A 22993-nucleotide genomic window follows, 5' to 3' on the forward strand; every position below is an offset into this window, starting at 1 on the left:
CTCTTCACAGGGAGCAAGATCATCTACAGGGCATCTCCTAACACAAAAGGCTGATGTCTGGTCCTCTTCCTAGGACTGTTTTGCCGTTTGGTCTTGATAGGCTTCTCATTTTCCTCTCTTCCATCTGGGTTCAGAGGAAGCCATTCCTACCTCTTCACTAACTCTGGATATTAACTGCAAGCATGTGCCAAATGAGCAGGAAAATTTCTGTGACATCTGCAATTCTCTTGATTATCTTCAGCAATAAATAATGTGGTCTAACAAAATTAAAGTGATGGAAGTAATAAACGTGATTGGTTTTTTCTAAGCATCTTATTTAAATCAAAGGGTTTTCTGTATTGTTAGTGTCTAGGAGACTTGATTTCGTTGTATGCTAAATAACTTTTTTCCTCTGTAAGTGCTAATTAGTATAGAGCTGTGCACAGATTCTGAGTGGTGGATGGAAAGACATTTCGTTATTAACTTGCTTTAGATGCCTGTATTTTCGCGTGAAGTTTCTCAAGAAAATTGCATCTTCTTAGCTGGAAAATGATTGATATGGAACATAAATGAGTGCAGTTCCTGTTACGCTGTCTGTATTGCAAGAAAAGGGGATAGAGGGTGTTGTGTGTTTAAATTTTTAAACGCGTTTCCCTAGAGGAGATTTATGGGAGTGTGTTGAGTGATCTCATCTGGAAAAACAGTTCAGCGAGTTTGGAAAAAAAAAAAACAACCCAGCATTTAGAAGATTTAAGGGAATTCACATGCTGCAGAGTTTACAGCGTTAAAATTAAAATCAAGTCTTTCAAACGTAAGCATCTGAACTCATGTTCCAGGTACTTGCTCAGGCACTCTCTACTTCACTAGGGAACCACTGCCTTTAAATTTAATGGCATTTTGGATCCTTGGTATTTCTTAGGCCTATTTATTTGGCTGCCTAAATGTAGCTTTAAGTATGTGACTTGTGAAACGGGGTTTCTGAACTTAGTGTGGGAGGAGCGATATAAATACTGTCTCGATTATAGAGGTTTTTTGGGATCATAATACTGAAAAATAAAGCAATACCAGTATGGAAGTCTTGGTGCCCGTAAGGGATACAGCCTAGTCAGTGATACGGTCCTCCTCCTCCTTGAAACCCGCATGCAAATTTATGTTGTCAAATTATCAATGCCAAGCGGTGTCGTATAAAATGTCTGTCATGGAAATTGGTCTGACAAAGAGCTGCGAGATCTGGGTTTTGATACTTGGGTGGAAGGCGTTACGCATTGCTGCATGAGTCAGGCCAGTTCCAGAAACGCAGCGTGAACTGGGACGGCGTGAGTTACTGCAGAGCTGGGGAACCGATTCCCTCGGGTTAAGCAAAGGAGCATTGCGGTAGTGCGGAGTTTGCCTCAGGGGACAGTAAAAAAAAAAAATTGTGTGTATATATATATGCTTTCGTGAATTATGGCATGGGCTTGTAACTGTCTCTTGTGATGCATTCTTTATTATGTGATAAAATGCAATGTTTTTGAAACAGTATCTCTCATATACGAAAGATTATAACCATGCTACCTTAAGTTTGAGGTAGTATGATTACCTTTTTGGGTAACACAGCCAGTAAATCCAGAGATACTCAAGAGCAAGATATTATTCTGTAGCATACTGCATTCCCACAACAGAGGCAGAAAGAGGGTTGTGTTTTTTAAGAGTACAACTTTGGGAAACAAAACTTAATTCTCCATTCCTCTTTGCATTTCAGTTAATAAGTTCTTTAAATATTTAATGGCGTGACCTTAGAATAGAGAAAAAAATCCTGTCAAACAAAAGGCTCTCACCTTGAAGTCTTTCTGTTACTTAGTTCTTTAGTTCTTAGCTCTTACCTAGTTCAGTACAACTTCATGTCGAAGAGTCGTTTAAAAGCAAGGGAAGAAACTTCAGTTGATGTACTTTCTTCAGAAAATGTCATTTTTTTTTTAGGATCAGAGTTTCTTTTTTTATTTCAAATTTGGAAAGAATGGAACAGAGCTTGTTCATGTTTCCCAGATTTTTAGACTTGGAAAAACTATGAAAACTTTCAGAACAATTTTGGGAAAGCTTTTAAGTCCAGGGAAAGTTTCTGGGGAAAATGCTTTGCAATAAGGTCTACAGCATCTGTATTAACAGAGTGGGTATAACCTGATTAAAATAACTCGATTGAGCTCAGCGAGAAGATGGGATTGTTAGCTGTGTCAAGCCATAGCAGTTGTGTTAAATACTTGATGCTTTTACATAAATCTGCAGAAATCTGTTTTCTAATGGAATTTTCTTTCATTGCAGCTGGCTATGGGGAAGATGATGGAGCAGGGACCAGTATTAATCATCACTTTTCAGGCTCAGGTCGTGATGGTAATTAAGAACCAGAAAGGGGAAGTGGTGGAAGGTGATCCGGTAAGTGGTGCTCGTCGGCTGCACACGGTTTCCCTGGCTCCCCTGGTCGCCATCTCAGTTGTTACGGATTCATCTGGGTGCATCTGGAGCAGGGGGTGCCCACACGTCCTACGTTCACTGGTATGCCTAGTATTGCATCTTGTGGGTAAGGTCTTGGTTCAGCTCAGCGTGGGCTATTTATTCCTGTCCGACTCCAAGCGTTACAAGCCATTAATCGAGAATTATCATATATGAGGAGAGTTTGCAAACATCTAGAATGGACAGAGGAAGGGATATTTGAAATTCACGGTGAGGAGAGGAGCTGGAGCTATGACCACAGGCAGTGCTTGCCCTTCCAGTTGTTGCTGTGCCTGGCCAGCACCCTCCCTGCCTGCAGCTCTCTGCTGTGAGTTCTGCTCCTTTGGCACCCTCTGGGACAGAACTGAACTCTCCTGCTGTCGATTAAAGCTCCATCACACAGCTTCCACCTGATCCTGTTCTTTTTTCCTCCCTTTTCCTTTCATAAAGGGCACTGTAAGAACAGAGCACAAAAATGTGTGGTAAACAGGGTGGGAGCTGGAGTTATTTCAGTCATTTGCAGGAGATGGGGAAAATCACTGCAAACAACTGGAAGCAGAAGTTCATCTTTTTGGCTGCTGCCTCCCTACAGTAGCACAAAATATCTTACAGCACCGCAAGCTTTTACTTACTGAAACTCTGCCGGATCCCGTTGTGTTCAATGCTGTACATGGTACAGGCTTCTAAGGGGACCCTCTGACACAGAGTGGTTTGTGCAGCAAATCTCTGGCATCTCTGCGGATTGTACTTCCCCGTGCTTTAGCTTTTAACGCTGCGAGTCCAGCCTGCCTGCTCTGTCGTGAGTGATGCTAGGCTGAGCCTGTCAGACATAACCACAGAATATGCTTGTTACCGGAGTTAATGACACAGCAGGCTCGAGGAGCCCGGGCGTTTTCTGGAATACCTTTGTTCTCAAGTGGCTCGCTGTCCAGACAGCTCCGGCTTGCATTGTGTCTGTGCAATGTTTAAGTAGCTTAATGATATATAATGGGGGACATTGTGAGATGTCTGGAGCTGGCAGTTTCTAGCAGGCTTCCATTAAAATTAATACATGCATTTAATAAATATTGGCTTTTTGCGACCATTCTCTTTAGTCCAGGCTGTAAGTTTACAGAAAAAGGGACTAATTTTAATGATGGGGCCCATCTGGACTGATATACAACCTGTCACATCGACTGCAGGGGAGGAACAGCTGATATAGTGATTTCTTGCATTAAATTACTGCATTCCTAGAAGATAGATATTGATGTGGTAATTATTGAACAGGATATCAAAGTCTGTTTGCTGTCTGGTTTCTCTGGAGCAGCAATAAATCAAGGAGATGCATTAAAATTCTCCATTGGAAACAAAACTTCAGCTTTAATCAAATGTCACATGCAGGCTGACTGGTAACTATGATTTGGTGTTAACTGCTGAGCTGCTCCTGCGGAGTATTGAACAAATGACATTCTAGAGAAAAGGAGCCTCAAACTGTAAACTCTAAATAGAAATCATATGCTTGTAATTGCTGCAGTGTTTTACCTAGTTGCAATTGTTCAAGTTGCCACCGCTGGGCTGCAAGCTCGCCCCCGGTGAGATGTGGGGAGACCAAGCAGCCTGTGGCGGGGCTGGACCAGGTGTGGTGGTGGTGAACGTAGGGCATCCCCATGGAGCAGCACAAAATCAATCTGGGAAAACGAGGCCTTAGCCAGCCCATCGAACAGTGCGGCAAAGTCAAGGGAATCTTTTTAAAATTAGGTCCTGAAGGACTGTGAGACAGGACGCAGTTTGTCATAGCAGACTGTGGGATTAAAGGACAAATTTTCGCCTTGCATGCATGGCCGTGATAGAAATCTGCCTTTGGAGGCCGCACCTTTGCTGCCCCACTTTCTGTGAACACATGCAGCAGCATGCACTGTACGTTGAGGATTAAGATGTACCCTATTAATAAAATCACCAGATCAGAAAACCAGAAATCTCTCCGCTTCGGAAACACGTAATTTTTATGTTTTATCGCATCTCATTTCCAGGAAGAAAGCTGTGGTACTTGTTCAGTACTGCATGCTGCGAGATCACCAGCGACTCTAAGCTTAATCTGCTCTTCATCCCCTCAGAAATCCCATGTTCAAGAACATAAACTTTTCCAGATGTAGCAGAGCTTTGATGCTGAAGTGTATGATTAAATTGCCTTTCATACACAACCTTACAAAATGGACTTTGAAAATCACGAATCGCAAAAATCATACAAATTAAGGTTCCACTGGCAATGTGTTATTGTATAAATCGTATATTATATATTGTATAAAATCAGTTATGTTACCCACTTCACTTTGAGCTTATACTTAGTGTTCTATAGCATTGCTGTGGCTGGTACATCAGTGTACAGCCTGTCTCGAGCAGGCAAAAGTTTTGTTCTTTTTCTTCTCTTGTCCCCTCTGCTCTTCCTTCCGACATATCCCAAACATGTGTACGACTCACGTTTTCAATCCCTTTTAACACTTCTGAGCAGAGCTGAAGCAAGTTAATCTTCTGAAACACTGAACAAGAAAAAAATGACTTTATGATGTGTGATATTTCTAAAGCATTAGTTTTCTAATGACTGGTCTGGTGCAGAAAGTCTCCCCCGTCGCATTTGTGTACCTAAATTATAACCTCTAGATTCACACATTTGATCAAAAGTGTAGTAGTTAAGTACACATCTGGGAGCTGAGCCGATGCACAGTCTGATCCCTCGGTGATACTTCCTTATCGGCGGGAAATACTCTCCGTGGTTAATAGTTAAATGATAAAATCAAAGTAACCTTTGATTTGCAGAATGGCTCTGTGACGCTGTGCCGGATTCGGGCTCCTGGCGGCCCGGTCTCTGACGGGCAGCGTCACCTCTCTCCTGGGAGAGGCTCAGACGTTGTCACAGGTAGCTGCGGTGACTCTCCAGGGAGTTGTTCTCACACGACCGTGAGTGATGGCCTCAGGATGTGCTGAGATGCAGCTTTCATCCTGATTCACTTACTAAGAACAAAACTGCTGGCGTTCTCCTTACAGGCATCAAGGATGGAAAAGCTTATAGTTCTCTTTCGGTCTGTAACCCCGTACGGTGAAAGCGCTGCCTGCCCAGCGAAGGTTTGATTGCAGAATTAGTGCGTGTCAGCGGCTAACGCTGTGGCTGGGCTTGGTGTGATCTGATTTGCATTGATAAATGTTGGGTTTTTTTAACTGTGTCTCTCCTGAGACCTGGTGGTGATAATTTCTGGTTAATTTGAGCTGCTCCAATTGAAGCGTGAGAGCTGGTGATGTAGCTGTGGGGAGGGGACGCCGCTCACAGGCTGATGTGGGAGAGGCAGAGTTCAGCCCCAGGAGAAAGCCTAAACTCGACTGAAGGTTACAGAGAGCAGTACAGCCCGGCGGCCGAACCAATTTGAAACCAGAAATTTGTATTTAAAAATAAGGTCAAATATTATCAAACCCGGCAGTGGTGCCAGTTAATGTATGTCAGCTAGAGATATTTGGAAACCTGAATTCTGTTTTTGGAAATCAAAAGTTGATCTGTTCCTGACCATGGTAAGTTTCTGACCACAATTAGTAGGTGTTGCTGGAGCTATCCTTATTCGGGACCTTCGAGCTTAGAACCAGAGAGCAGAATCGTAAGAACAAACCCTGGAGGAAGTGGGGAGCATGTCCCCATCAGCTCTGAGCTAGGAGGTCTGTGACCTTCGCGCACGCTCTAACGACAGGATTTTCCTTCCAGGACAAGGTTCTGCGGATGCTGTACGTCTGGGCCCTCTGCAGAGACCAGGATGAACTCAACCCGTACGCTGCGTGGAGGTTACTGGACATTTCCTCATCGAGCACCGAGCAGGTTCTCTGAGAAGAATTCATCCAAGGGCTTCCCGCACCTCTTCTGAAGCAACGCCGTCTCTGAACTTGCACCAGCCTGCTGTGTGATGGACTGGGGGGGAAAGAGGCTAGACTGGTTCCTTTTCAGAAGAACAGGCTATTCGGTGTGCCCTCGTTATACCAATCCCTGTAACGAACTGGACGAGTCTGACAGATCTGCCTTACGCTTTGCCGTGTAGTATTGCACTGTAAGGATGTCTGGTAGATGTCAACGTGAATGGTCTAAGACACTAGCAGCTGCTGTTGGCTCCTTTTTTAATTGTGGCTGAAGGAGGCTGGTTTGGGTCCTGTATGTTTCCCAGTGCTTCCAGTGATGGACAGAGGTGGGTACTGGAAAGTGAGATGTGACAGGTCTAGTTCCCATCTGCTGTCATCCTCTGGTGGCCTCAAAGCATCCCTGAAAAGATCTTAGAGGTGCTTTTAAGACATGTTGGTCTCAGCTAACGTACATCTCTTGTACAGCGTTGCACCAACGAGCCTTCTGTTGCTGCAGTGTCTTGCACTTTACCAAACCAAATACAATCAGGACTTTGCACAGGACTCTGTTGGCGCAGAGCGGAGTCGGGATGGAGGCGCTGGCATCATCAGGCAGGTTCTCGAGGCCAATTGCAGGGGTGGAGTTTGCTGCCAGTGATAATATTTATATATCCACAGCTTTGCGGGGGAAACATTATTGTTTCTGGTGTTCTTGTCATTGTGTCAGCTGGTACCACTAAAGAGTGCACGACTACATTTCTCGGTTGGGTTAATCTGATGGCGTGGAGGAGACAAGGCTGTAACTGGCTACGAGGAAGCAGGCAGAGTGTTACAACAGTGGGCAGGAGGAGGGATGGACAGACTAGCAAAATAAAGTAAATAAATAAATAAAACGCAATAACAGGTAGAACATCACCTCTTGGAGCTCAGGTATTTATTATGTGAGATGAGAAAAGAGGACGCAGTTCCCACTCCTACCCTGTAAAGTGCACTGCGAGCGCGGTTTTCCTCGCCAGACGGACCTGTGCTTCAGGGGGATGGCGCGCCGGGCCGGCGCGTCCCAGGTAGCGCTTGGAAGGCGTCGGAGGGGGAGCTGCTGGCGCGCTCACACGGACTCTGGGTTTTGGGCTTCTGCGGGAGGCTCAGTTGGAGAGCTGTGATGTGGGTCGATTCGTCAGCTGCCTCCTCTTAATGGAAAGTGAGGTTGGGGGGAAAAAAATGGAACGTGGAATAGGAAATCAAAGGACTGATCTGCTGCTGTGGTCTGCCTGTGCACAAAACAGGGTGATGCAGGACAGCGCTTCCTTGACATTATGATTAAAGAGAATCATTGCCAGTTCTTCCTTCTCTTCTCAGTGTCCGGATCAGTTCCTTTGAGTGTAAATGGGATGATCTCACAGCCCTTGGGTGAGACATTGAACTCCAGCAGCTTTCTTAGAGTGAGAGGCAATGAGCCTGCCCTGTCCCCTTGGACGATGCCCGCAGCCGCTGTCTGCCTGCCGCCCTCGGGATTTCTGCTGCGCTCAGGCTGCGGGGGGACGTGGTCCCTGCTGCCTCCCTCATCACACAGTTTTCTCGCTGGTGCTTTTGCCAGTGAAATAATTTCAGATTTTTACACAAATATCTTAAGCCCTAGTACACAACCTAAAGATCTGAACAGAATAAATTCCACAGTGCAGAAATCGGCTATGAAATGGGGAATCCCTGTATCTGACTGCCTTCAGGAATGGTGGATGAATGTTTGATGCGGGCTTCGTTCAGCGAGGCTCTTTCTGGGACAGATCCCATCTAACATCTCTGCACGCCGGCTGTGTCGTGTGTGCAGAGACTTCTCCATTTGAACGTCTGGACCGCTGAGTGCAAATGCAGTGTTGGCAATGAATGTCTTTGAGGTGCTTCTTGAACGCCATCAGGGATGGGCAAAGTCTCATCGCCAAGACCGTGCAGAAATGGAGGCAGTGCCCTCTGAAAATAAGGGCGGCTCATCTCCTGCCCTGCTTCCTCAGTAGCTGGATGCAGCGGTCGCCAACCAGACCGGAGTCTACAGCAGCCCGGGTATGTATGTGCAACCTCTTGTCCGAGTCTTTTATCAGTGTGCTTTTCACTTTTTTTTTTAACTGGTGCTGGGGAAAAAAAGATCTGAATTAAGAGTGGAGAAGTAACTGGTCTGCCCAGGACAGCTGCCGTAAGCCAGCCGTGGGGCGTTAGCAGGGTCTCGTCTTGGTTGCCTTAACCTGTGAACGCTGGGTCGCCGTTTGCCCCGGCAGCGAGCCCAGCCTGTTCCCAGCGGGGTGGTGGTACCCGGGGTCCCGCTGCGGTATTTGGGAATTCCTTCCCTGCCCCGCACGTCGGGGTGCTGGCTGCTCCCTCGGGTTTCTGGCACGTACGCGGGACGTGCCCACCAGCTCGCTGCTCGTTAGCAGCTTTTCTGCCGAGATGCGGTGGCGTGAAGGCAGCTACTGAAACGCAGTGAGATTTCAGCCACGGAGGAGGAGTGAGGGTTAACCGCCGAGGTTCTGTGCTGGTGACTGCTGCGTCTGCCCAGCGTTCACCATAGCCTGGTCTGCAGCGTGGGCTTGTTGGTCACCTCGGGATTCAAGGTGACGGCGCTAAATCCATCTCTTGGTTTTCCAGCAAAAGCGGTGCGTGGTGCGGGGCCTGGGAAGCTGGGGTTGCTCCTCGCCGTGAGCAAGCTGGTGAGCTGCTGGCCGGGCCGGGTCAGAGAGCCCCAGCCCAGGAGGGAGCTTCGAGAAGCAGCAGAAATCGCAGCTGCTGAAATAAACCGTCTTTAAGCTCTGCTCACCTCGGAGACATCCATAGCGGCTGTGGGAGAGGTGGAGGCTGTCCCTGCCTGGCTCCTCCGCTCTCAGACCTTTGCCCAAGCCCAGACTGGGATGGAGCCAGGGACTCCGCACCCCGCATCCCTCTCGGATGCTGGCAGGGGCTCAGGTGAACCTCTGGGCACCGCGGATCTGCCACTTCGCTCGGCAGAGCCTCGATGGGATGGGATGGGATGGGATGGGATGGGATGGGATGGGATGGGATGGGATGGGGGCCTAGCTGCTCGCCAGGCTTTTGAAACTCTTTCCCCACAGTTTGCGGGTCGTGGCGAGCATCCTCGATAGCGTGGGGAAGGTGTGCCTGCAGCAGGCTCCTGCCCGAGGAGGAACCCCTTTCCCCCTTGCCCTGGGACATCCCTCGTCCCCAAATCCCAGCTGCTCTGCGCTAAGGGGACAGTGGAGAGATTTCACTTGCTGCATCTCAGAGGGAAGTGTAACGTAATTATTTTTTAGCTCTTGGGATAATTAATTATCTTAGGTTTTTGGTTGTTTTTTTTTTTTTTTTTTTAGGTAGTTACAAGTAGCAATCTCCTGGGACGTACAGATAGTTTGGCTAGAAAGGCAGTGCTCAGCCTGCCCATAGCAGGAGGAGGATTTTAAATTATTTTTAAATACTTCTTATGAGCGAGCAGATTTACAGTGGGCTGTAAATATTTTGCAGCACTGAGTTATAGCAGCACCGCACAGGCCTGGGCTTGCTGGCAGCCACCACGACGACACTGCTGTAAAGGCATTGCTGTGTGGAGAGGTCTTGGGGGTGCCTATAAATCTCTCTCAAAAAAAGATAATGAGTCAAATTGGTACAGGGAGAGCACCCGGGACGGGGAGATCTGCACCCATGGGCTGCATCTCCAGCCTGTTCCACTGGGGATTAAATACAATAATAATAATAATAATAATAATAATAATAATAATAATATAAACTGCTCTGGCCCCAGTGCAGAGGGCAGAGTTTCATGGGGATGGAGGTCTTGCACGGGGCTCTCCAAGATGGGGCTGGGGTCGAGATGGAGCCCAGGCAGCCGTGGCAGGGCAGGACCTCTGAAGGCGCCAGCCCAGCCTCCTGCTTGGAGCAGCCTGGTGCAGGTTTGGAGCCGCCGAGGGACGGATCTGGGACCTGGAACTGGTTAATCCTGGGGCCGCAGGATCGCCGTGGCACGCTTGGTCTGCCCAGTGCCTTGCAAGCCTCATCTGCTGAATGAAGTTGCTGGTACCACAGGTAACCCGCCCCTTTCTGCTTTCTCCTACGAGAACCGATGCGAAGCCAAAACCACGTACGCGTAAGCGTCGCCGTCCCTGGTTTCCTTCAGCGGGCACGCGTGGGCTGTGCGTGGCGTCGGGCGCAGGCTCTGAGCCAGGCAGGGAGGGGACGGTCGCTGCAGAAATCCGACTGCGAGAGGAGTGGAAACACCCGGGAAGCACCGCATCTTCCTGCCGCAGGGCTAGAAACGAGCTGGGGGTGGCTCGGGAGGAAGGCTGGTACCTGGGGCCAGCACAGCGATGAGAGCATCCCCGCTGCTGCGTTGGAGCACCAAAGGTCCCTCTGCCCGTGAAACAGGAGCGCGAGGGTCGCGGTGAGACCCGCAGCAGTCTGTCCCTGCGCGGGGGAAGAAGCCTTCCTTACCCACAGGTTCCATGTTTGGCTTCTGATATTTCCCTTGTTCTTGTGCTCAGAGGTGTTTTGAAAACTTTTCTGCTTAATAAAGAGATTTGGGATCATCGCGACACCACCATAAATCTCTAAGTCAATACCGCGCTACCCACTTCAATAATTTTACCACCAGATGGATTCTATATATTGAAAGAAAAGATTTATGTCTTTTCCCAGATTACCTACTGCAGAGAAGCCGTCATTACTGCCGTTTCTCGCAACAAGACTCTTCCTTCAGCCCCAAATTTTCTTGTCCCTGCTCCAGCCCTAGAGTCCCATTTCCCAGGTCTTGTTGCGCTACAACTTGTGCAGAGCTTTAGATAATTGCTGTTTTTCTTGGCTATGCTCTGCAAACATATTTAATCACTTGCAGTAGTACCTTTTGCCAAGTACCGCATGCATGTTTGTGAAGCCTGGTTTAATTCTGTTTTAAATATTAAATACCATTTGTTGTGTAGCTGGTTACTCGCTGTACTCCGTCAGTATGAAAATGTGCAGCTCGCTTGATGAGGGCTTTTCGAGTCGGAGACGTATCGGTAGCTGGCTGAAGCCGCGGGTCCCCAGCTGCTGTTTCTGTAGGTGGGTGCGGCGGCCTGCGTTGGCGGGGAGGCGGCAGTGACGGGGTCCTGGCAGAGATGTTTAGCGGTGAACCCCCTGTGCCAGCACGGGAGCCAGTCGTGGTGGCAACGGCTGCTCTTCAGCCCTCCTTCGTGGGGAGAGCATCCCGAACCCAGAGCCTCCCGGCCATCACACGGGAAAGGCCGGGGGAGCAGGTCCTTGCCACAAAGGATGTCACGTCCCCAGGTGGCCACAGCCGGAGCCTCCCGAGGTCTCTGCGGGGCTTCCCGAGACCATAGAATCGCAGAATGCTTTGGGACGGAAGGGACCTTTAAAGGTCCATCCCCCTGCAATGAGCAGGGACGCCTTCAGCCAGATCAGGTTGCTCAGAGCCCCGTCCAGCCTGGCCTTGAATGTTTCCAAGGATGGGGCATCCACCGCCTCTCTGGGCAACCCCTTCCAGAGACGGACCGCCCCGGCATGGGACGGCGCTGGTAGGTGTCCTCGACGTGGGAGGCCCGGGTGTATCCGCTCTGTCCTTGATGGAAACCCCCAGGCAGGAGGGTTGCTGCTGGTGCTGAGGATGGTGATGGTGGGACCTGTTTAATCAGTGTCCAGCCCCTCACCAGAGATGCATCCGAGGAGGCCATGCATCCTCTCTGGCCCTGAGCAGCACCCTTCTCCGTCTCTGAGGATGCCCAGCCAGGCTCTCTCGGAGGGGGAAGTCCTCTCACCGGCTGAGCTCCTGGCTCATGTTCTCTCTATGAAAGCTGCCTTGGGGTTCATCATGGAGCAGTTGCAACGTTGCAGGGCTACAGAGAGCCAGAGCAGCTTGCAGGGCTTTTGCAGGGCTCGCAGAGAGCGCGCTGCATTTTGGGGGCCAGTAATGTCCTTCCTGGGGAGAGGGCAGCAGAGAGATGTTGGAGCCCGTGGTGCCATCAGCTCTCAGAGGACCGCGGCTGAACCCCCTGCCCGCCTCGGCCAGGCTGCGTCCCAGGGGCTGGATTTGCCCTCAGGGAGGGCGGTGCCATGGCATGGCAGAAGGAATAAAGCTTTGAGAAGGCAAAGTCCAAACTGGAAAGCAGAAGAGGGACTAGAGCAGCCCGAGGTGTGGACAGAAGGATCTGTGGGTGCCAGCCTGAGGGGATGGGGTGGACGGCTCCGGGCACGGAGCAGGGTGCTGGCAACGCTGCTGGGGCAGCCTGGCTGCCCGAGCCTGGCGTAGCCCCCTCCAGCTGCCGAGATCTGCTGTGGGGAGAAGACCTCCCCTCCTTCAGTGCCCCGGTGAGCGGCACCAAGGCAGCGCAGACCCCACCAGCCCGGCACCGTGGCTCGGGGACACCGGTGGTTTGGGGACAGTAACCATCCTTCCCCCCAAGGGCTGGCGTTAGGAGACACCGCAGCCCTGCATCCTCAACCCCGGGGGACTCTTCGCTCAAGTGAATTTGCATTTCATTAATAATGAATGAAGGATAATTTGCTGTAAATTAGGGCCTGAACCCTGCCAAAGTGGAGGGGTTTTGGGCTAAGCCAATTAACGGCGACGCGTTGCTGTGTTTAACGAGCCCGGGGAGGCCGCGTGCTGCAGGGCAGGAGGCAGCGCTGAGGTCGCTGCGGGGGGGGACAGCAATTACCGGGGGTGACGAAGCGCTGCCCAATTACCCATCGGGTACAAACAGGCTCTTGCTTTTATCCCGAGGGATTCTGTAGGGCCTGGGCAGGGGTCAAGGGGAACAAGCCTGCAGCAGAGCGAGCGTGCGAGAGCCCGACGGGGCTGTTTGACACCCTGGGCCAGCTCCCCCCAGCAAAGAGCCCCGTCCCGCAATGGGGGGTGCAGGACTGCACGCACGGCCCCTGCTCCAACCTCTGATTGATTTTTTGGTGTTTTTTGTTGTTTTGTTTTTTTTTCCTCCCCAGTATTTGCCAAAACTGTCAAAGGATGGCTCATTATTTTCAGGAAATTAAATGATTTTTATGGGCAGAGGCTCTATTTAGAAATCATAAAGAAACAAACAAATAAAAATGTGTCACTACAGCTGCTTGGAATTAGCTTTTCATATAAAACTTTGATGGAAGTGGCAACATTTGTTACAGACGTTTTCAGTGGAAAATTTCAATCTTTTGTGGAAAAAGCCCCATGTTTTGGGAAATGTGTTGGTGTTTCTGGAGAAATGTTCTCATCTGGATATTCCCATGAAAACTCAGTGATCTCAAGGCAAATAGGAATTTCAGGAGATGACTTTAATTTGGTTAGACCCCACATTTTCTGTCCTTCCCTAAAACATTCCCTTGGCGCAGTCAGTTTTCTGCGGTGGCTGCAGGTCCTCCTGGCCAGGCTGGGATGTCCCCGCATCACCCGCAGTCCCTGAGGGTTTGGGCTGCGCAGGCAGCGGGTGCTGCTCGCGTGAAACCATACCCAAAGCAAAGCGAGATGCTTTCCTCTGAGCCAGGCCGTGTCGGGGGGAGGACAGGCTGGGGCTGACGCTGGTCCCACGCGATGCTCTGTCCTTGGGAGGGAGGTGATGGAGTGAGACCACATCCCACGTCACCCCTGCTCCTGCTCAGAAACACGGTTGGCTTCTCTGCGGTGAGACCTTTTGGTCCCTGGTGTTGCCAGTGGCCACTGATGTGTGGAAGGAGCCGGCCACTGATGAGACAGCTTGGACAGATTGATTTGTGGGACTGGTAGAAGCAATTGATTTGCTCATTGGGAGACAACTGGGATTGAAGCAAAATGCTCCTTGTGGTAACTTCTCCGCTGCTTTTCTCCCGAAGTAAGCTCTCTGGGCAGCTCACCCTCCCGGCCGTGCCCGTGCAGAGGTGTGTGAGCACCCACCGCCACCAAAGCCCTGGGCTGGAGAGGGAGACCGAGGCTGCAAGACCTCACTGGGGAGCCCAGCTGGCACCAAACCCACCGTTCCCTGGGCAGGGGGTCTGCCAGGCCGCAGCCCCAGCCCCTCTCTGGGGCACGCCGCTGTAGGGAAGGCTCGGAAAGGGCTTCTCCTCAAGGAGAAGTATTGGTGCTATGGCTGGAGTCCCAGGTGGGGGGATGTGGCAGCCCCCCATTCCCCTCTGCTGCCCATCTTCTGTCTTGGGCTTCTGCTGGCTTGTGGGCCCCATAACCAGGCGTGGGGTTGTGGTAGGCAATAAGGGCACACAGGGTTTAGCTGGCAATGGTAAAGCTTGTGATGCTTGTCCCCCAAACAGCGTCCTGGCTCCTCTCCCCATCCGACTCTGGCCAGAGGCGTGCAGGGCAGATCAGCAGGGGAGGCTGATTCTGGAGGACCAGGCTTGGTGTCTTTCCTAGCTTGGCCAGAGCACGGAGCCCTGGCCGTTCTTCCATTTTCCTCCCCGATACGGTCTCCCCGTGGCTCTCTGAGCACGGTGAGAGCTGCTCTGAAGTCTTGCCTCCAGACAGGGCATGAGCTTTGTGTCCATTCCCAGGCAGGAGACTAATGCACGCTCAGGGAGTTTGCTGTCACACTATTGATCCAGCCATAACCTGGCCCTGGAAGCTTGAACTTGACTTATTCCTGTTTGTTTTCATGACAGCAGGGTCATCGAGAGACCCTCTGGTAGCCATGAGGTGGGAAGAAGGTTGGCCAAAGCACCATGGCTGCTTGGTGCTCAACAGGCTGTGGCGGGCTCGTTCCTCCATGCAGCTCCGCATTGCTCCAGCACGGCAGGCAGCTCCCTGCACCGCACACGGCGTTACCGCTTGGCAAAGGCAGCGAGGACCGAGCTGGGAGCGATGGCCTCCTCCTCTGCATCCCCTGCGCCGTCGGGCTGTCAGTGTGCGACTCCTCCGAGATGAATGAAATCACTTTAGCTCATCTCGGCGGTGTCAGAGTGATAAACACATCCCGTCGTGGCCTCTGACAAATCCGACCCCGTGGGGCGTGCCTGAGGAGCCGGCAGGATGGCGAGGAGGGTGTTGGGTTCATCGGGAAGCTGCTGTCGTTTGGAGTAACTGGTGCTGATGAAGCTGGGCTTTGTGAGGGCCAAACTCAGAAATAAGCCAGGGTCAAGAGGTGGGATCACCTGGGGCTGCGTTTCCCCACGGGGGCTGCGCGTGAGCAGGAGAGCTGGAGTTGTTGCACAGACACAGCAAAGATGGGATGCCCTTTCTCCCCGGCACTGGGTTGCCAGAAGTCGGGCCACCGTTCAGGGACTTGGGGGTCTGGCCCCAAAATTCAGGTGTGAGATTTGGTGAATAAGATCTCAGTTTCAGGTGCTGGGCACTTCCATCTGCCTCCAGAAGTCCTTGCTGTCAGGTATCAACATCAGTACGGTTACAGCCTTCCGTTCTTGACGGCTTTCTCTTTGGAGAAGATACGAGCTTCAGGATGAAAACTTCCTTAAGAAATTAGTTCAATATTTTTTGATATGCATGGAAAAATCAAACCCAAATTGGTTACTCACAAGCCATTCCCACAAGATTTTGCTCTTTGGCCCTGGGCTATGAGGTTCTGCTATGAATATTCATAGCTCATCCCATTCCTCCTGCTGTTGTAACTCTGTGATTACCGTTGTTATAAATAAATCAGTCATTTGCGGAAAGCAGTGGCTTGTGCAGGATCCAGGCGTGCCCAGGGTGGCTCTGGAGTTGTGCTGGCTGGATCCTAGCTCACATCTCTGGACTAGATCAGGGATGCTCCTGCCCTGTGGGATGGGTGTGAACACCTCGGCTCAAATCTGGCTCATGAGAAACTTATAAATCCCAAAGAAAACGGAATGACTGTTCCAGTGAGGTGACTTATCTCGGTCCTTGCCCCCTCCCTCTGGCACTCAAATCTGCTGGTGTTGACCGATTTCCAGTATTTAGCCTGATCTATCCTGAAGCTGAGACACAACGCTGCAGGGTTCTGGAAACTGGGAGGCTCTTGGCCACATGCTGCTTGATGGGACAGTCAGCCACGAGCTCCTCAAACACCTCCTCTGGCTTTCCTTCTGCATCCCCTGAAACTGAAAAATATTTTCCTTGGTCATTTCCAGACTCTAATCTTTCTTCATTTATCTTTGCCAGCTAATTCTTAGCCTGCCTGCAATGGCTCCTGCGCTGTGTATTCAGATCAGACACAGTCATGATTCACTGTAATAGCTCCTAAATACTCATTTAAGCCGGTTAAGTGACCATGACTGTAATAAACAACCTCTCGTGCTGGTTCTGCTCTGGCTTGCTACCGATCCAGCCATGCCTTGAGCCTTGCAAGGTGCTACCACCACCCCGATGTGTGGGACCACATCCCACCGCTGAGCCAGGGGCTCTGGTGGGCTGGCTGCTGTGGAAGGGGGGGGTTTGCCTTGGCTCTGTCCATCCTGGGCTCAGCCTGTTCCGCACTGGACTCCTGGCTGTACAGGTGGGATAGCAAGCCCTGCACTACCCTAGGCCAGTGGTGTACACAAGCCTTCCCCTGGGATGAGAGGTCCTTTCCACCTGCTCTTCAGCCTGTCCTGCACCGAAAGGTGATGTTGCTGCAGCAGAAGCGGAGCAGGGGCAGGCAGCAAGCTCAGACCTTTTCTGTCTGGCTCCTGTTCTCCCTTCTTGGCATTGCCACCACTTCCAGATCCTCTCTATGGTCATAATCAACCTCTTCCAACTTCTGCAGATGACAGGAGACGCTTCTGCTCTCCAAGAGGAAGAGGCCAAGCAGTGGAGCCTCTCTGCAGCCAAGTCAAACCCCAGCCCTTTAGGCTTGTCCTTCGCCTTTTCAAAGAGGATGACGGAGGAAGAGGATCCGTTGCTGAAGACAGTCACTAAATGAGAGTCATTTCTATGCTGCCAAGTCTTGTTCAAGGTCTCTTCTTTTTCTGTTTGCTCTGAGATGCTCTTCACACCCTGCATCCCAAAGGTTTCTCTCTCCAAGCAGTGTTTGATGGTTGGTAGCTCACGGGCACCTCTCTCCTCACATGCTGCTCTACAGCTCCTCTGCAAAGGCTGCATGGCAGCTGATCCAGCTTTACTCCATCCTCCAGAGATTTCTTTTTTCCTCCTGGACAGCTCTAGAGATAATAAGTTCCTGGCCTTTGCCATGAATCTCAGTGCTCGGGACAGATTTATACCGTTTGACCTTTCATACTTCCTCAGTTTTTGGTTTTCAGCAGCACTCTGAAGTCCATCTGCACCTTTGGTGGGTTTCCAGCCTTCACACCATATATTAAGGTAGAAATCATATTAGAGATGAACAGTCACAGTTTGCCCTGTAAATTATAGATTTTCTATCACCAAATCAATTGAAGATGGTGGCTGTGGCTGCCCTTTGCTGGAACATGCCTGGGTTTCCTTCTAGATATTTCCATTGACTGAGATGTTGTGCCAAGTTTCATGACTCATGAAGGTCAGTGCAGCTCCAGTGACTGAGAGCCCACTCGGTGCTGTGATCTCTCCTGGTAAAGTCCAGCCTGCTCTTCTCTTTGATGTTTTACCTTTATTTTGCTTCAAGGAATGTCCAGAGGAGACCTCGTGTCCCTGACAAGAGCCCAGTGCCAGGGCCATTGCACTAAAGGGTCGGTTCACTGGGACAGCATCGCCCGTGCCTGGGGGCTCTTGCCGGCTGTGTGCTGGGTTTGGCACAGATGCTTGGGCTCAAGGAGCAGAGCAGAAGGAGATCTGGGCACCTCTCTGGCCATCTCTGGGGCTCAGCAGAGGTTGGTGCCTATGTCCCCAGAGAAAGACTGTCCCAAGTATATGCAAAAGCCTTCAGTTTTGGTCCTCAGGGAATTGTGTGACCCAAAGTGGAGGTGCCACATGATTTTAGAGGCCTCCAGGGCTGAATGATGGTTGTGTGTTGGTGGGCCAGGTTGTTCTCTAAGCCTGAGGTGCCATCCCCCGCTTGGGCTGAGATCTTGGTGAAGTGGTGTCCGTGGGACGTGGCTTGGAGGCTGTATCTGGGGCGGTGGTGGGGGCCTGTGTTGCAGTGCTGGGTCCCACGAGCACCTCGGAGCTTTGCAGGGGATCTGTGTGGACCAGTTCACCTCTGGAGGAGGCAGGTCAAGCCACGAATAGCAGCACCAGCAGCAATGTGGCTTCTGCCAAGAGGGAAATTGCCTTGAGAGCCACGCTGGAGGCATGCTTGAGACTGCCAAGTGCTTGGGCAGAGCTGGCAGGGGCTGACGGAGGCTGGCAGCGACGGAGCCCTGGCAGGGACCTGCCAGCTGAGCCTGGGGAGAGCCAGGCTTGAGCTGCCTTGGAAAGAGCATCCAGACTCCTGGGGGGAAGGCGAGGCCGTAGTCAGCCAAGACAACTATTTAAGTATGTGGTTATGGTTAAACAGACCCGGAGCAGGGTGTCGCTCAGAGGAGAGCAGGCTGAGTCAGTGGCTGCTGGCTTGGCTGGCGGGATGGCTGGGTCTCATCCTGGGTTTGTCTGTCTGCGAGCTGCAAAGCCTCCCCGGGGCTTTCTCTTCCTCTCTTTCTGCCTAGCAGACTGTAAGGGCTCAGCCCAACTACCAAATGTTGGACCAGGGTATCTGAGGCATCGCTATGAGGCACGTGGTCACAGCAAGGGCCACCTGCAGATCCGTGACTTGTTGGACGGGCACCTGGAGGCTTGGCTCAATGTCCCAGGGCATGAAGTAGCTCTGAACTGTTGTGTTCAAGCTATTGCACTGAGCCCAAAGCTTTCTGTGAACAGACCCGAGCCAGGGTCTTCATCCCTTTCCCAAGTGCTACAAACGAAATGGAAGCTGGTGGAAGGGCTGTTATGTGTCTTGATGCAGCTTAGCCCTGGGTGTGAGCTGGGGCTCTCGAGCACACGAGGGCAGGAGTCCGAGCAGCCATGTTGGTGGTCCCTGCTCAAAAACGGTCTTTGCTCCTGGAGGAGCTCATGGGATGACCCTCCCGCCTGGGATCAACCATCTCCTAACGGATACAGCTCCTGTGCCACCCAATTCTTCCTCTGCCTGTGCAGCACCAGGACCATGGGCCCCGTTCCTGCTACCGACCTCGACGCACGTGGCACCAGTGCGTGCCGTGGTCAGGAAGGGGAGGCCTGGATAGGGAGGAGGACGCTCAGGTCTGCAACCCTTGCTGGTTGTGCAGAACCATGCCTGCACCCCACTGAAGAGCCGTTGCTGTGCAAGGTACAGCAGGACCTGGAGAGCAAGGCTTCCCAGTGGTCAACCGAGCAGATGGTGTTCCTGCAGAGCACAGCTTTGAAATTGCCTGGTGAGAGAGAAGGCGCTGAGGCCTCTCTCCGGTGGGAATTTATGAAACGGCTCCTGATTGTTGTAAGTCAAAAATAGTGCCTGGAACCCGGTTGGAAGTTTGAGAATTTGAGTGCAATCCAAATGGTTTTCCAGCACAGAGTAACAGATTTATCTGATGACACCGCATTGCAGCTCACGGCTGCTGCGCAGAATGTGTTGCAGAAATGTCTGTGCCTCTCCCCAGTGATGTATGAATCAATTGACTGCACATCCGCGGCTCAAGAGCTTATTTTCTTTCATGGAGTAACAACAAATGAGGAAGTGTCTAGAGCGCTTGTGAGCCTCCATGAGCCAAGCAAAGTCCTTGGTGGCTCGGAGGTGTGACCCCTTGTACTGAATAAACTGGGGCAGAGCTAACAACGGTTGGGGTCCCCTTGTGTTTCCCATCCAGGAGGCAATGAAGTGTGCAGGTTAGTTATTGCTCACCGTGGTGGTTGATGTTGTCTCCTGTCCCGGTTGTAAGGGTGTGTTGCACACTTTGGGTTCTTCTTTTGGTTTGAAGGTGTGTAGACCGTGCTGTAACACAGTGGTGCAGTGATGTCTGGGAAGTTCCTCTCCTCTGGGCTAAGACTGTTGATAAAATGAGATCCACTGTGAGCTGGGGGTCTCAAACACGACGTCGTAGAGCTCTCCTGGGCAAGCTGAGGTATTTGAATCAGGATATTCAAAACCCAGCTGGGTAAAGCCCCAAGCAACTTAGTTTTAACTTCAAAACTGGTGTTGCTTTGGGTAGAACAGTTGGACTGGACACTTCTAGAGGTTTCTTTCAATCTATATGATGCTCTGAGTCCAATTCCAAGCTGGTATGATGAAGCGCTCTCTGCTTTGAAGTTCAGCCGACTGGTGGGCAGGGACCTTGCAATGTCGCACCACTGCTGATGGTCCAGTTGGGCCAGGAATTTGTCATTGCGCTGTAGCATCACAGCTCCATCACACCTGTACTTTCCTGGCTGTCCTACGAGGTGTCCTCTGCTGACCATGGGCAGGAGCCCCAGCTCTGGGGCAGGTCCAGGGGAGCTATGGTGAATGCAATGAGAAAAAAGTGGGGGAATTGTTTCTACCTTTTCATTTCAACATTGAACTTTTCACCTCCTAACGAATTCCCGTACGCACTATAAAAGAGATGAAATAATGCCAGTGCAAGTTCAAAGTGACTTTTCAGGCAGGTCTAGGTGACATCTGGGGGGCTATTTCACAAGGAAAATGTTTTTATTTTTCCAAAGTGACCTCTATCCTTCGTAGCCCCAGACTGGGACTGGGCTGGGAGCCCTGGGTTGCTCGGGGTCACGTGCCTGCAGGGTGGCACCGTGTCTGTAAGTGATGCACGGCCCAGCTCCTTAAAAGCATCTCACAGCCCTGGATTTGCATTTAGATGACATTTAGACGTTGCACATTTAGATGCTTTCTGCCCTGGATTGTGTGCGCATCACTTGAGCAATAGCTTTGTCCATAATTGTTCCATGCCCGGAGACTGAGAGACACCTGAGCCTCACCACCCCAATAAAACCATGGGTAATCTGAGGGGGAAATATTTGATATGTCAGAATAGACCCATATTATCTGATGGACCTGCGTGGTGGGACAGGATGCTCAAGGAATCTGACAGTCGCTCTGCTGAGCAGTCCGTAAGATCCAGGGACGCTGGGAAAAAAGCAAACGCAGCATGTGCTTTCAAATGAAAAAGGGAACGAAAGCAGTCTCTCAAGCTGCAGGCCCCTAAGTGTAATTTCTGTTACTGGCAAAATAATGGCACAAATATGAAAATGCAAAATTTCCAAAAATAGCAAGAGTAACAGAAGCTGGAGCAACAGGCGGTTCAGGCCAACTGGGATGTATTTTGCCAGAAAGCCCAAATACTTCAGTGAAACAGCTTTGGGGAACCTGCGAGTGAGGAAAATGCAGCAGATGCAGGAAATTCAGATCCGAGAAACGCATTCGGTACTTCAGATGCAGAGCATTTAACTGAGAAAATATTTCAGGCAGGAACCATTTGGAGTCTAAGTTGAATGGAGGACGGCAAAAGGAAGGGAAAAGGTAATGGCAGCTTTTCAGGTGCTTGCTGGTGGGGTTTGGATCCTTCTCAGGCTGTGTCTGAAATCGTGGTACCCGGCCACCACCAGATCCATCATGAGAGACTCTTCTGAAGGAGAAGCTTTCCTTGAAGTCTCTGTCCATCTGCTGGCATTCCTCATTGTCTCTTGTGTTGTCCTTGAGCATCTCGGTACACAGGTCAGGCACGTGTTTGTCTTTCTGTGCCTCTACAGTGGCCAGTACCGTGTGCTCCTGTCCACGTGTGCTCCCGTCCACGTGTGCTCCCGTCCACGTGTGCTCCCGTCCACGTGTGCTCCTGTCCACGTGTGCTCCCGTCCACGTGTGCTCCCGTCCACGTGTGCTTGGATCACCAAGATGCTGCAAATGTACGTAGCAGTAAAAGACAAATAACTTGGATGCAGCCAGGAGAAGCTGCAAGAGTAGGAGCAAAGGGAGGATGCAAAGGCTGGTGTGAGGCCAGGCGGAAAGGGGAGAAGGAGCAAACATGATCCAAGCTTGATGTGTGAAGCAGCCGCTAAAAGACTGTGAAACTCTGATTATTCTTTGGCTGTGTTACCGAGGAGCAGCAGAGCCTCCAGCTCTGCCCTGGCACCGTCCTCGAGATCCCTGCTGGGAACTGCTACTCCTCCCACCTCCAGTGTCCCAGCCCACAAACGCTGGGGGCTGCATCTGTTGTAGAAATAAGGCGAGGGAGAGCAGCTGCCTTCCTGGCTCCCTTACATGCTCCAAGTGACAGGTCTGACCCACTCGTGGGGCTGGACCAGGTCTCCATGCCTGTAACCACAAGGCCAGCTTACACAGCAACTGGTACTCTTGACATCCTTTGGGCTCTCTAGATGAAAGACTTTTCCTGGGTTTGGCCAGGCTCAGCAGCAACTTCAGGGCTTGCTGCAGGAGTCTCAGTGTGGTTCTCCAGCCTGGCTCTGCAAGAGAAGAGAAAAACTGGCAAACAACTGGCGGCAGCAGTTGTCCATGATGATGAGGTGGAGCAGTGTGCCAGCCCCGCCATCCCAGGAGGAGCATCCCTGTCCTGCTCTAGCCTGACCTCAGGTGTCTGGGGAGCGGGGCTTCATCGCTCCTCCTGTGGGTATCTACAGCCCATCTCTCTGCCTGTGGCTCCTCCACCTTCAGTGGAGGCCTCACTGGTGGAGTCTAGCTGTCCAGCAAGAGGTGAATCCCAGCCAACACTTACTGACCGGGTTGACTAGATCTCACCGGTGAAGCCCTTGCTCCCTACATCCCCTCACTACTAGATGAGGAAAGATTAGGAGAATCCAGCTCACATGCTTTGTAGACACCCTTGGGCATTTGGGTGGCTCCACTGTTGGTTCCCAGGTGTGGGCTTGTGAATCCTATGCTCGCCCAGCTCTCTTTCATTTGCAGTAGCCCAT

At 51.2% G+C, this 22993-nt stretch overlaps 1 protein-coding gene across 2 annotated transcripts in view; it reads left to right on the forward strand.

Annotated features, from left to right (window-relative positions):
- Window positions 1-7209, forward strand: part of TIMM44 (translocase of inner mitochondrial membrane 44) — a 28929-nt gene extending 21720 nt beyond the window's left edge. For both annotated transcript variants that reach the window (XM_082331298.1, XM_082331297.1), the window contains 2 exons: window positions 2278-2388; window positions 6170-7209. In XM_082331298.1, coding sequence (XP_082187424.1) covers window positions 2278-2388; window positions 6170-6289 — 231 coding nt within the window. In that variant the 3' untranslated portion in view covers window positions 6290-7209. The remainder of the gene's footprint in view (window positions 1-2277; window positions 2389-6169) is intronic.
- The last annotated feature ends 15784 nt before the right edge of the window (window positions 7210-22993 follow it).

The sequence above is a fragment of the Platalea leucorodia genome (assembly GCF_965183815.1).
Source record: "Platalea leucorodia genome assembly, chromosome: 21".
NCBI classification, from domain to species: Eukaryota; Metazoa; Chordata; class Aves; order Pelecaniformes; family Threskiornithidae; genus Platalea; species Platalea leucorodia.